This window comes from Manihot esculenta, chromosome 11 (genome assembly GCF_001659605.2).
Source record: "Manihot esculenta cultivar AM560-2 chromosome 11, M.esculenta_v8, whole genome shotgun sequence".
Lineage (NCBI taxonomy): Eukaryota > Viridiplantae > Streptophyta > Magnoliopsida > Malpighiales > Euphorbiaceae > Manihot > Manihot esculenta.
The window spans coordinates 162,163-177,176 of record NC_035171.2 but is presented as its reverse complement, the minus strand read 5'-3'; the positions used below and the strand labels follow the sequence as shown (position 1 = coordinate 177,176).

Sequence of the window (15,014 nt, the reverse complement as noted above, 5' to 3'; positions counted from 1 at the left end):
CGGGGTCCACTTTTTCTATTTTTATTTTAAAAAAAGAAAAGTGATTCGGGCGGTTTTTCGAGGGTCCGGATTGAACCACGCCATTGTCAAATCGTCATTGTCCAAAACGCTACCGTTAGAGTGAGGTTCTTCTCTTCCTCGCGCAGCTCCTGAGTGGATGGGTGAGACTTGAGACTTGAGACTCTTTTCCTGAAGCAAACGACATGTATTCCTTCGGGCGCCAAAAAAAAAAAAAAAACGACCTGTATTCGACTTCCGGTTACAGTAATGGCTACCACAACCACGAGTTGGGGCTAGTCACCGGAAACGAGCCAGAAGGGGGACACGTGGCTGTCGCTCTCGCGGATCCAGGAGATGGTTTTAGGTTTTCCACGGAGCAGCAGCCGCAGCTGGAGGCTGAGCAGAAGGTCACTCCTTGTACAGATTTCGACATGGCATCCTTTCATTCCTACGCTCACGTTGGTATCCATGAAGACAAGATCAAAGTATCTATTGAGATTTTCTTCTATTTGCACAGGTGTTATTGTTTCTTTGTTAGTTTGGGTTTTGGAATTGGAATTCTTGTCACTCTTCTTTCTTCTTTTTCCCCTGTTTATGAGTGTGTCATTGTCACTTTGTTGACTAACTACATTTTCCCACGTTTATTTCCTTTTCAGAATCTGTATTGGACGTAGGAGTGTGAGTGGTAAATGAAAACCAAGAAAAAGAGAGGCAGTAGCTCCTAGGGAAGACACTGCTTCCAGTGGCTGATCGGGTTTAATCATGTTACTTAACGCGCCGTGATCTGGGACTTGTAAGTTGGATTATTTAAGAAGAGGAATGTCTATTGATTTGCAAAAGTTTCGATACATTAGATACATGGTAATGACAGAGAAAGATGTGTAATTGATGCAGATGCAATGTGCTGACGGATAGTCTCGCTGACTCATCCCAGTTACGAGTTAAGTGTCTAAATTTGCAATTAAGAGTGAGAGCTGGCTGTGTTGTCAAATTTTAAAAACATCCAGCTGTGAGCATCACCAGGTTGTGTTTATATGCTCGCTGTTGGTTTATTCATTTTAAACAGACATAACGTCATGATATCCCTTGTATTCGAAGATGGCCAGTGTGTTATACTGTTACTGACTGGTATGGTGCATTAATATCCACCTCCTTTCTATTAATTTCCTCTAATGCTGGAAACTGGAAGTAACTTTTTTATTTTGTGCAAGCTTTGCTTTTCTCTCCTGCCCTCTTTCTAATTGTAGATTTCGCAATGCATGTCTCTTTTTTTTTTTTGGTGAAAAAAGGAAGCAGATTCTTAATGCATGTCTTTAACAGCTTGGAAATGCTGATCACCTTTTTAATACTTGCATTGGTCTTTTAAAATAATTGATTTCAGAATTTTTTTAGCTTTTGATCATTGGGAACTTTCTCCATTCATGGATTTTCTTTTGGTTGCAACAACCTCATTGACTAACTTGGGAATATTTAATTTTGCTTGATCTATACAGATCGTGTACGAACAGAAACTTATAGGGCTGCAATAATGCAACATCAGAGTTATATTGAAGGCAAGTAATGTCGTTGTTCAAATTTCAGTCAGGAAAATCCTCTCGTGTTTTTTTTTTCAAGTAAAAGGATTATGTTTGAGTATTTTTTAGTCCTCATAAATACTATACTATGACACTAGCCTTAAGAGTGTAAATAGAGCTTCTATGCCCTCATTCAATCCTGAAAAAAGAACAGAATTTTGAATAAGATTGATAATGCCACATTTTTCAATGACTTGATGAGATGCATGTCATATTGTCATGTGAAATAACATCATGTATTGGAACTTTAAATTTATTTCATCTGTTGTAGATCAATTATCTGCGGAATTATGAGAATGATTTAGGCTAAAAATCTCTTATCTAAATTGTATCCTTTTGCTCACATATGAATTTATGTTCGGGTTGTTGCAGATGTTGGCTGCGGCACAGGAGTTCTTTCTATATTTTGTGCTCAGGCTGTGCACAGCGCGTAACATATCTTGAAGCTTACATGTTTAGAAGGTCCTACAAATTATTTGACAAATTTTGTTATGGGGTTCATGGGAAACATGGTTTCTTCATGGAGTATAATACTATAATGTTACTGTTAGAAGCCCTAACAGAAGAAATAGAAGAAATTTAGGAAAGTAGGTGAATTGAGATAAAATGTAAATATATAGAGGATATTATTTCTTGATAAAATCTGCAATTCTAATACAAGAGATGAACACTTGAGTTATATAGCAGACTCAGCACCGCCAGCATAGTTAGCAGCTCTGCAACTTAACAGCTTCAGCTAACTACGTGGTGTTGAGAATCGATATTGAGAATCGATATTGAGAATCGATATTGAGAATCGAATAATCACATAATCTAAAAAAATAAGTACGAAAAGAAATTAACATACAAATTCAACGTGATTCACCAATATGGTTATGTTTACGGCAATATAAGAGGGTTAATTTATTTTTCTGTGAGTTTTTTCAGAGCATAATATATTACGAGAGTATTATATATTTATATGTTCAGAGAATATTACATATTTATATATTCAGAGAAAATACAAAAAGATTAAATAGTTAATTCATAATATATTATTAGGCTCTATAACAGACTCCGATTTCCACCTTTCTAATGCCACCTTATTAATCCTTTTGCTACGATGAATAGCTCTTCTTCATTTTGTCCTTCTTTGATGTGTAACTATGGCTAATAACTTATTCTGTTACTGCAAGTAGCTAGCAGTGTTATTATAGTGAGAGCCGATACCAAGACAACAAAATTTTCTATGGCATTAGGCGATATATATATATATTATATATATAAATTAGTAAAAGAACGTATTAAACAGAAAAAGCATATTATTTTCTCTATATGTAATATAACAGAGGAGAGAACAAGAGAATCACAAGGTAGGAGAGATAGGAAAGAGATAGGAAAAGAAGAAGAGGAGAGAAGGAGAGAGGACCGGAAGAAGGATGATTACCTCGTAGGTTGTTCTCCAACAATTGGTAGCTTGAAATGGAGAGGATAGATGAGTCTTAGTGGTTCTAAGAATAAATAAAACAAACAAAGAGCTAATTTTATTGTAGCTAACAACCTAACTATTTCATCACTTCCCCCACCTCTCTAATGCCACTTCACCAAACCTTGCTGTAGAACCTGTGCTCCTATATCTTGTTTACCTGCACAAATCTTAATGAGCAGATATTATTGTAGTAGAATTTCTGTCAAAATTATAAAATGAGCTCAGCCGCCATTTTAAAGTAGATATTACAGACCACTTTTATATTTGGTGCATTAATATTCTTTTAAAAACGATGAATTATGGTGCAGCAACACACATTCAGGAATTCACCTATTGATAACTATATGATCATTTCAGCAAATGGTTTGATTAATTATTTATACATGTAGGATTAATCTAATGATTCAACCTGCCACTGTTCGATAAAAAGAAAAAAAAAAAAAAACTGCCGTTGAAGCTCAAAGGAGGGCGGCCCTGGCAGGACTTAGAGAATGGCCTATCCAATTGAATGTCCGTGATTGGGGCACCCCAAAGGGAAAGGAAGGGAGAGTCCCATTCCCATGTACGCAATTCAAATGCATGTGCAGAAGGTACAGAGCAGCAACTTTGTTGACATATGCATGAGTTGTCTGGACCTGTACCACGCGTGACCCTGCGGCCCTTAGCTGTAATGCTACTCACCCATATGCTTGCTAAAGTCACTCTTATTAGGTGAAGAAGCTCCCTCTCTCACCACCCATACACCCGTTCGCCTATTATCAGTTCAGTGTATGTTATGTTTGATGAACAGAAACGTCAAATCAATGGGCCACTTAGTCTTAGGATAGTGTTTGGTCTGAGCCCACCCACAACTTATGAACATCTAATCTTGAAGCTGTCAAAAATAAAAGCTTAATTGCTGCCATAAGCATTTATAGTTTGTTCATTGCTGGATTGGACCTTGAATGGTGATTCTTGAAGGTTTAATGATTAAGCCCACTCACTTAAAACCCAACTTCATGATTCCCGAAGAAGCTAGAGAGTGATTTTCTTTTGAAGCTATAGGGTGATTATGCAGGGTTTAATGACAGCACAAATGACAATTATGATTACGATAAGGTCTCTCCCCAGTAATAAGCTTAATGAGAATGGTGAGCCGCGTTTTCTTTGATTACTGCCGAGTAAGAGATTGAGTCAAGTTTCTTATATGGATCTTAGGGTTCTCGCGGCACTTGAGCTTTTCCTTATTTGGATTTTTTTTTATTTAAATGAAATGATTTTTTTTTCTTTATTCTCTTTTTTTTTATCACTTTTTTTAAAAAATTTTCACGGAAATAAAAAAATTTTTTCTCTATTTTATTTATATGAGAAATTATAATATAAATTAAAATAAAAAATTAATAAGATAAAAAAATAAAAAAAAATTATGAAATAAATAAATATAGATAAATAGAAATTTATCTATTATCATGCTTTAATATCAACTGATGCGGAATTCAAGATCAATATGTAATAAAAATACCCGTCACACAACTTGACAAATAACAAGACAATATATCTTCAAGAAAATTACTCTACTGCACTCCTAACCAACCAATATAATTAGATATATAGATAATGAAGCGAAATATGTGATTAAAAATATAGATAATGGAGCAAAGGTTGCTCTACCATATCCCTAACTAACTAATATGGTTAGAAACATAAATAATCAAGCGAAAATTGCTCTACCACACCCCTAACCAATCAATCTACCACACCCCTAACCAACCAATGTAATCAGAAATATAAATAATCAAGCGATTCCAGCTTTAAGAACGCCACAAAAAATTCTTGTTAAATTAACAAGACACGGAGGAGATTCATATTAGAACGCCACAAGGTTAAATCTTGATAAGTTACTAAATAATGGAGAAGAATCAAAATATTGTTCATAATATCATCTTTATTCCTTTCCTTATTTTGACCTTTAAATTCTTCTTTTCATATTGGTGTTTATTTAAGTTTTTAGACTTTTAGTTACCTTTATTATCCGCATGATCTATTAATAAATTTATCTTTATTAAAAAAAAACGCATACATATATAAAAGTACACACGTAATCTCCTTTATTAATTTGATGACCTGCAGACCATAAAAACTATGGCAGTTATTTTGTCCATTTACTTTTGGGTAAAAGATATGAAATTCAAAAGAAGCATCCCAAATGGCTTAATTAAGGTATTATTTAATCATTCTTAGATTTATTTTATATCTTTTCAGTTTTTCATTTGAAAAGTCTTATACTATATACACATATTTATGGAGAGCTTATAAACAACTGAAAAAATAAATGTTAGAATTTACTTTAATATCATTTTTTTAAATAAAAATTTATTGATTTGAAAAAAATATAAACGAGTACAAAAATCCCTTAAAGATGGTTCAATTAGAAGGTTTGTATAGGAACTAGTCCAAAGAACTAAAAATAAATAGAAATCCAAATACAAAAGCTAAGTTTTCAACCCATCAAAACCCTAAAAAATCATCTAGTTAAACTCGAATTCAATAGAAATCCGACTTCATGAAGGAGAGGTATTTGGAGGAGGATTCCAACAACTATGGATATCAAAGCAAAGAATCGGAAGACAACCTCTTTCCTGAAATAGATAACCACCAAAAAGCAAACATTGAATTGATACTCCGCTTCATGCTAAAAGGTTGAGAATGGATCATCCAATAAAAATTCAACATACTCAATCGAATTTTAAAAAATAGAGAGTTGTGGTTTGGCATAAGTTAAAAAAAAAAAAATCAAACACACAAAGATTTAAGGAAACTCGTCTCATATGTGGTGGTGGAATAGAGCTCATGAGTGACCGGATCGATCCAAAAGCGTGCTAAAAGGTTGAGGATGGGTCATCCAATAAAAACACAACATATTCAATCGAATCTTAAAAAATAGAGAGTTGTGGTTTGACATAAGCTAAAAAAAAAAAAATCAAACACACAAAGATTTAAGGAAACTCGTCTCACATGTAGTGGTGGAATAGAGTTCATGAGGGACCGGATCGACCCAAAAGCAAACATCGTTAGCATTTTAAAGATAGCGCTACTATTAAACATCGAAAAAACATATATGTCCATTGATAAACAGTTATTCGCATGCAAAAATCGAATTTACTAAAAACTGAATTTACTAAGAACATGTAATTGACAACACAATAAAAGTTCCTCCCTCTTATAAGCACATGCAAGAGCATCTTGTGATAGAAACATGATCAAACCACCTGCATACAAGAGAAGAACCAAGCAATTAAAGAAAGGAAGAGAAAAAATAAATTCGAGAATAAATATCTTTCCATAATCACCAATACGTGGGATCAAAATTTTTATTTATGCACAAAGAAAATTCATCCAGAGGTGGAAAGAGAACCCACTCTTTGAATATGGAAAGACTAACGATCTCCTACTTAGATGGGGCAAGGGAGGGAGCAGACCGACAAAGAAAAGAATCCAAAGAGATTTCTCGCCAAAACCATGGAATTGCACTGCAACTTTATATATATATATATATAATCAACAGTCCGCAAATGTACATACTAAGAAAGTTATTTTTTTATTTGATCAATTCATTCAAAAAATTTACAGTTTATATATATTTATATTTTAATTTAAATCTATGAATTTTGATTTAATTGATCTACCGTTTGCATTTTAATGCAATTTCAGTCAATTTGTAAATTTTTAAATTTTAATAGTTTATGTGACACTTTGATAGTTTAACTGGTATGTCACGTGTATTATTATTATTATTTTTTATATAAATTAATTATTAAATTACTAAAAATATATAATATTTATATTATTTTATATTTTAATTTAAACGTTTAAATTTTTTATTAATTGACCAACATTTATATTTGGATGCTGTTTTATTCAATTTTTTTTTAGATAGAACGTTAAATATAATATTTTATTATTTTTTAAATAAAAATAATATTAACTCATACTTAATTATAATTAAATAATATTTTTAATTATAAAGACTTTATTAATCAAACGCTTAGCTATGCCGGACAGCATAGGTAAATTTTATTTTATATCAATAATTATAAAGATTTTATAATAGTATATTGTTTTTAATTATTTTATATATATTGATATTTTAAATTAAATAATATACATACTATAAAATATTTATAATTATTATTATGAAAATATAAATTATATATTTAATATAAATTATTTATCTTTAATTTTAATTTTAAAAATTGATCAAAATTTCATCCAAACATAAATATTGAATCAATTTATTTAAAATTTAAAATAAATTAAAATATAAAATAATATAACTGTTAGATTTTTTTAGTGAATAATAATAATAATACAGTAATATGTTAATTATATTATCAAATTATCAATAAACTATCAAATTTAATAATTTATAAATTCTCTAAAATTATACCAAAATATAAAAATTAAAATAACTAAACTAAAATTAAAAAATTAAAATTAAAATGTAAATGTGCGCGTTTTTTAGTCAATTGGCCTTTTGATTTTTACAGTGGAACTAATACGCTCCTAATGCTATAGAGGCGCATGATTTCCATACTCTTAAGCAGGAAGAAAACAGCGAGGAAATTAATCCTCATGCCTTAGCTATATAAGCTTATGAATATTATTTCTTAAAGCACTATTTACCTTTGATACTAATACATGTATATCAAATGACTAAAAAGCAAAAACTTTGACCAAATTCTGCAACTACTCTTAAAAGAGAGTAAGGATTCTATATGCAGCAATATGTATCCTGAATTATATGCAAAGAATTAAACATATAAATAAAAGCTTTGAAGTAGAAAGAAAATGATTGAATGATGAGATTTTAACATTAAAGAACATAAGCATACAACCCAAGGTCATAATTATCATTGTTCTTCTTACAATCTCCAGGAGAAAAGAAAGCCAAAGTCGAACAAACACACAAAAAAACTAATAAAATAAAACAGATATCAGTCAATAAAAACAAGAAAGTATCCAAAAATAAAAACCTCTCTCCAATTATTCCAAACCCCTCAAACCGCCCCCCCCCCCCCCCCACACACACCTACACATCCCCAATATCCATATACAAGTAAATCTCTCTCCCCCCTCACCATCTCCTCCCAGAAAACACAACCCAAAACCCCACGAAGAAAAACAAAAATCATGCTACTGGCACTGCTACCCCCTAACCCACTTGTCTCACTGTCACTGCTGCTGCTTGTAACTAGCATCACAGCCAAAACCATTTCCTACCCTGGTTTCCAGTTCTTGAACGTCGAAGAAGGCATTACTGAAACAAAAAGTAAGCCTTTCAAAACATCTCAATATCAAGAACCGTTCAAGAACCAGAATGACTCTCTATCTGATGGAAAATGGAAGCTACAACTAGTCCACAGAGACAAGATGAGTTTCAACGTCTCCGATCTTTTTCATGGACGCCTACACAGAGACATGAGGAGGGTAGCTAGCCTCATCCGTCGCCTTGCAGGCACCGCCAGTTATACGGTGGATGAGTTTGGGGCGGAGGTGGTATCGGGCATGGATCAAGGTAGCGGAGAATATTTTGTTAGAATAGGCGTTGGCAGCCCGCCAAGAGATCAATATGTGGTTATCGATTCAGGCAGTGATATAGTTTGGGTCCAATGCCAACCTTGCACCCAGTGTTACAATCAAACCGACCCGGTATTCGACCCGGCCGACTCTGCATCGTTTACAGGGGTGTCTTGTAGCTCTGCGGTCTGTGACAGAGTTGATAACTCAGGTTGCCATGCGGGTCGGTGTCGCTATGAGGTCATGTATGGTGATGGATCATACACCAAGGGGACCCTTGCCCTGGAAACGCTTACGTTCGGGCGGACTGTGGTCCGCAACGTGGCCATAGGGTGCGGCCACGTGAACCGAGGCATGTTTGTTGGAGCAGCTGGATTACTAGGCCTCGGAGGTGGATCCATGTCTCTTGTGGGACAATTGGGTGGTCAAACTGGTGGTGCATTTAGTTACTGTTTAGTGAGTCGGGGAACCGATTCATCTGGAGCATTGGAATTTGGGCGTGAAGCAATGCCCGTGGGTGCTGCTTGGATTCCTCTGATCCGTAACCCGCGAGCGTCAAGCTTCTATTACATTGGGCTTTCGGGTCTTGGAGTGGGAGGCATGAAGGTGGCCATATCAGAAGAAATTTTTCAGTTGAATGAAACGGGAAATGGAGGTGTTGTCATGGATACTGGGACTGCCGTAACTAGGCTTCCTACGGTGGCATACGTTGCATTCCGCGATGCTTTTGTGGCACAAACTGGAAACCTTCCCCGGGCTTCCGGTGTATCCATATTCGATACCTGTTATAACCTATTTGGGTTTGTGTCGGTTCGGGTACCAACCGTGTCACTCTACTTCTCGGGCGGGCCAATCCTGACCCTTCCAGCAAGAAACTTTCTGATTCCAGTGGATGACGTGGGGACTTTTTGTTTTGCATTTGCAGCATCCCCATCAGGACTATCCATCATAGGGAACATTCAGCAAGAGGGGATTCAGATTTCTTTTGATGGGGCAAATGGGTTTGTGGGGTTTGGCCCTAATGTTTGTTAGGTACATTTAGTTATGGAATTTGCTAGTGTCTTAGATTACAATCACATATTAATTGCACTGCATTAAAAATGAATTAATGTATCTGCGATTGATGTGGGTTTTGTGGAATTATATTAGGAAATTTTTTATTGGGTTAAGTGCAATATACTCTCTCTTAAAATATAATTTTTAATCATCAATTTAGTTACTGTAATTTTTAAAAATTATGACATTAGTTTCTCTCATTAAATCTTCAATTAAGTCTCCGTTAATTTTCAATTTATAAATTGGTCAATAAAAAATTAAATAGAAAATTTTTAAATTGCCCTTTAACTAGTGAGAGGATGAATATTTTCCCCTCCAATTATAAAAGAGGCTGAAACGCTAATGAAGATGATGGCTATTTGCTATCAGTCGTATCACCCGTCAAGGAAGAAACAAAGGAGTTCTCGGCAGAAGAATTAAGAAAAATTAATTGTGGTAGACGATTCTTTCTTCTCACTGATCACTCATTATTCTTTGGCATCATCCCCATATAAGAATAATTATGGTAATGATTAGAGACTTGAGGAGGAGGAATCTGCTGGATCGGCGTAGCATAATAAACCTTACTTTCAAGAAGTTTATTTTCTTGGCTAATTTGGGTGTGGCTTAGAGCAGCCGCCATAGCCACCACTTCAGGAGCTTTTCTAAAGCGAGCATGGTTGGTTCTGATTCGATCCAAAAGACAAATCACTTTATTGAATTTAGAAACAACAATATTAGCGACTGCCTTGCAATCTATATTTATATCTATAAACGATCTTGAGGTCACAGAAGATGAATATTGAATGGTTTCTTAATTCTGCTACGACAACAATCTTGATAAGCTTATTGACACAGAAGAAGAGAAGAGGAACGAATCCAAGAGAACAGCAGAAGAAGAAAAAGCAGCAAAGAGAAAGAGAAAGCAGAGAGTTAAAATTGGAAAAGGATATTCAATCTATTATATATTAAGTGGAGATCACGGGAGAGAGAATCTCAGATTTTATGAGTCTATTTGTTTTTCAATTTATTTATTTATATTTTAATTCATAATAAATCAAATGGGAAAACATGTTAGAGTTAGTTAGAGAATGATATTAATAATGGGTATTTTAGTCTTTTAATTAAGACTAACGATGACTTAACTGAAAATTTAACGGGATGCATCAATGGCATAATTTTTAAAAATCACAGTAACTAAATTAATGATTTTTTAAAATAGAGAGACGAAAGATTATATTTCACTAAATTAGAGAGACTAAATTACAGTTTATTCTTTTTTATTTGTTTATATACCAGGAAATGGAATCCAACATATATACTATACATATACAAAATGATGGAAAGATGATGATTTGCAAAAGAGACCCAAATATGGTTAAAAAAAAACAGTCAAAATATTGTATGGGTGGTTAGTCAAAAGAAAAGAGTATGCTGTAAAAGGATCCAAGAGTTGTTCATTTTGGCACGAAAAGGCTATATGACACAGTAAATTTGATCATAGCTTAGCCCAACACCTTTATTTCCCATCTTCGTATAAATTGTTTCCTTTTTCCTTCTCTCACAACTCACAAGACCACAGTGTTAAAATGATGAGGGGAGGGAGCCACCACTCTACTCAACATGACAACATGTGAAAGGACTGTAGCCTAAAGTTGGAGTACATTCAAGCAATGACTTTTTTTACAAAGGGATTAGCTTTATCCTTTTTTGATATACGTGAGAGCATAATTGCTTTAGCCCCTTTTCATATTGGTAACAACAATTCAACAACTAACATTTCTCTCCTCTACTCTCCTCTAATTAACCCAAGTGCACTCTTGCAATCACAAAAGTGCGTGGGTTTGTTTGGAGTAATTGTTGAAAGGAAGGGGAATCAAATAAAAGCTTTGCTCAGATATTAGGATATCCATCCTATTAATCTTTTTCTTCTGTACCTAGCCAGAATTGTTTTTTTACACCCATTTGCTAGACAACAGTGCATGTCTTAGGGCTCAACATATTTCTCTAACCTAAATTCAACATGTTTTTTAAGGACGCATTGTCTATTTAATGTAACCAGTTCTCATCAAGTTAAAAAAATAAAAAATAAATTTAGAAAAAGCACCACTGGGCTCCATGCATTTGAAATGAAGGACAAAGTTACAGCTTTTGAAAAGTTGCACATGCTTGCTTGCTTTCCTCTGCCTATTCTGTAGGGATGGCAAAAATATCTGATCGTACAATTTTATATGGGTTCAAATTTAATATGTTAGATAAGCATTCATTTATATAAATAATTATTTTAATAAAAGAAATACATATAATAATAATAATTATTATTATACTTTTATTTAAAAATAAAATTTAAATATTTTTTAAAATGTCAAAATATTAATGTAAAATATATTTTTATGTAGATTATTAATTAATATATCAAATTAAATAAATTCTGATAATAATAATTGTTTTTTTTTTAAATGGAATAATAATTGATTTTAAAATGTATTCAAATATGCTTATGTAAAATAGTTGTTAGACTAATGAAAAAAAGAAGGCCAAGGCCCAACACATCTGTAATCTAAATTTGAAAGTTTTATAGTAATCCTCCAAAACCAAACCAATCAGAGGCGCGGTTTCCTGATTTCCCTCTCCATGCTCCGTCGTCTTCCACCTCTCTTAACTCCAGTCCCATTCCGATTCCCAAATCGCCTCAACAATTAGAAGACACTAAAAGAGTGGAGGCTGAAGCTACTACTGCTACCGGGTGTACCACTTCCATGGTTCGTGGCAAAGATGGCACTTTTTTTTCTCGATGGTACTCGTTTCTTCCTATCTGATATTTTTCTTAAATGATGTGGCATATTCTGTTTCTGGGATAAACTTGTTATTTTCTTCTTTTGTTTTTAGCACCTCCCTATATTCATCCATACTCTGCTGCTTTAGAAAATAATTATGATTGTGGCCCTTATTTAGATCAGAGTTTTTAAGTGATGTTTCTTTCTAGCATTTCAAGATCCTCTGGAAATATCTCGTAATTAGCGAGAAACTTTTTATCTTGTGGTCGTTTCATGGCATCGTTTCTTTTTTCCACCTTTGGATTTTCAAAGGTTTCTGAAGATGCTTGTTTGATTTACCTTTACTTTGGCACTGACGAAACTTTCTGGTTTTCTCGGGCTGTTAAAGGTCATCAAGTTTTGCACATACTGTTTCCTATCCCGGGAATGCTTTGAATGCACATTGCTTTCATTGGTCATGAAATTCTCTCCAATTGATCTAATGAGAGATATTTGAAATGTTGGAATGCAGCGAAGAGTGCAAGAAGGATGTTCCGGTGGCTCTTGTCAGCGTGCACAGCTGTTGCCTTGTTGCTAGAATCAAGATGAACTTGGGTGAGTTCCATCACATTCACCTATTCACGCCTTAGCATAAAAGCATCCCTTTCTTTCTAACTGGTGGGCTGTCTAATTAACTATTTAGCGTCACTTGTCTTGATTTAGAAGCTCAAGACGTGGAAAACCCGGCTGAAGTTAAGAAGAAAACTGAAAGGTAACTTTTATCTTTGTCTTCCTTAAATTATACAAGAAAAGTCTTATAGTTTGATATTCTGAAATCTTATTTGGGTTTTGGTTATGTACAGGAAGAAAGCAACGTTAACAGAACCAAAGGCAAAAAAAGCTAAAAAAGAAAAGAAGCGCAACAATCCAAACGCCCTCCCACTGCTTTCTTCATATTCATGTAATGTGTGCTCTCTTCGCAAGCATGTTTCATGAAATAATGGATGTCCTATACTTATAGCAACAAGTTTAATTTCAGGGATGAATTCAGAAAGGCCTTCGAGGAAGCAAATCCAGACAATAAGGCCGTTAAGAGGGTAGATTCTGCAGAGTTTTATATGCATTTCTTTGCTGCTGTATGGGGGTCGTTAATGATTGTGTTTTAGTTTTCCTGTTTTGCTCTTTTGGATTTTTGCTAATTTGTTTACAATGCTATTTAATTGGACTTAGGTTGAAGTGAGTTCAGTTGATTCTCATTGCTACAACTTCGTTGGATTATGGAGAATGAGCGAGCTTGATTTTACTTTCTCAAGAAGAGTAAGAGACTCTAAACATAAATAGAGCAAAAACAAGTTTGAAAATGAAAACATAAATTTCATTACTAAAACAGAAGATTACAGAAATAAAACTTACTCTTTTCTTCTTTCTTCTTTTCTCTGTCATTTTGTTAGCTCTCTGCAATTCTCCTCTTAGCTCTCTCCTTATTTCCAGTAGCAACTTCTCCCTTCTTATAGGGAAAGGTTGCTTTCTTTTGTCAACATAGCCCATGCTTGCAACGTGCATAGGGATGGATGGCAATTTTCTTTTCCTGTACACATAGAACTGTACATACTAAAAGTCTCATTAAGTGGATAAACTTGATCACTAGGATGTTTGTATTCACTTGTTTTAACATGTTTCAGGAGAAGAAATCATATGTAGAGAAGGCTGCTGAACTGTATGACAAAGCGTTGGAAGCTGAAGATATGAGATTCGCTTTCATATTTTTACTGCAAGTTACTTGCATTTATTCATTTTACTAGTTACATTTGTTATTCTGGGATTGTAGTTTAAGGAGTTGCATGTTTCTTTATATTTGTTGAGGATGAGGATGAGGGCGGTTCAGAGAAGGAAGGAGCTGAGCAGGGAGTACAAGTATCGGATGAAGAGTAGCATAGTTGACTAATTTCAGATGTTTTCTGAAGGAAAGACTGCAGAGAGGTTTGTAAATTGCAGGTGTTCGGCAGTCAATTGCTAATATTAGATGTTTGATATTAAGACGCAAGAGCTATCCGGTTCCTAAATTTTTTATTACGTTGTTGGCTGAACTACCGCAATATCACTTTTCATTCATGAACATCTTTGAAAAAGAAATTCCCATTTTGATATTTAATCAGCTTTAGTTAAGTGATGATATGTACTAGTAAAATACAATTTTAAAATAAACGTATATAAATTCTCAAATAACAAGTAAACACATAAAAATAGTAAATACAATTTTCTATTTTCATATTATAATAATGAAGTAATAAATTTGATTGGTCATGAAAACTAATTAATGTATAAAAAAATTTCAATTGCAAATATACAAAACAAGTATAAATAGCGTGCTCTGACATTATTATTAATATATATAAAAGTGAGGAAGAGAAATATTAATATTGTCAAAAATACCATTAGATAATTATGTAAGTATTTTATTTAAACTAAAATGGTTAAAAATTTATATTAACATTTAATTAAAATTGTTGAGAATTTATAAACAACATTTCTATTAAATTAAACTTTTATCGCAAAATAAAAAATATATATATATTTAAAATATTATAAAAGCAGTATTTTAACATATAAATTCGTTGCTAATAA

At 33.6% G+C, this 15,014-nt stretch overlaps 2 protein-coding genes and 1 pseudogene across 4 annotated transcripts; all 3 read left to right on the top strand.

The window, feature by feature from the left end:
• Nucleotides 1-75: 75 nt before the first annotated feature.
• On the top strand, nucleotides 76-1,555 carry LOC110626112 (probable protein arginine N-methyltransferase 6). 3 transcript variants are annotated; one of them, XR_002489663.2, is made up of 4 exons: nucleotides 76-517; nucleotides 657-793; nucleotides 895-1,128; nucleotides 1,494-1,555. XR_002489663.2 is itself a non-coding variant. In XM_021771863.2 (2 exons), exons 1-2 carry the CDS (start codon nucleotides 204-206, stop codon nucleotides 691-693), a joined length of 351 nt encoding a protein of 116 aa, XP_021627555.1. In that variant the 5' UTR covers nucleotides 83-203; the 3' UTR covers nucleotides 694-888. The 3 variants fall into 3 exon arrangements, 1 of the variants encoding a protein (XP_021627555.1); XR_002489662.2 differs by having other exon boundaries at nucleotides 84-517; nucleotides 895-1,553; XM_021771863.2 differs by lacking the exons at nucleotides 895-1,128; nucleotides 1,494-1,555 and having other exon boundaries at nucleotides 83-517; nucleotides 657-888.
• Nucleotides 1,556-8,101: 6,546 nt separating this feature from the next.
• On the top strand, nucleotides 8,102-9,771 carry LOC110626192 (protein ASPARTIC PROTEASE IN GUARD CELL 2). The gene has a single exon (XM_021771974.2). The coding sequence runs from the start codon at nucleotides 8,212-8,214 to the stop codon at nucleotides 9,628-9,630; it is 1,419 nt and encodes a 472-aa protein (XP_021627666.1). The 5' UTR covers nucleotides 8,102-8,211; the 3' UTR covers nucleotides 9,631-9,771.
• A 2,432-nt stretch (nucleotides 9,772-12,203) lies between these two features.
• LOC110626636 lies at nucleotides 12,204-14,543 on the top strand (annotated as a pseudogene).
• Nucleotides 14,544-15,014: the final 471 nt, after the last annotated feature.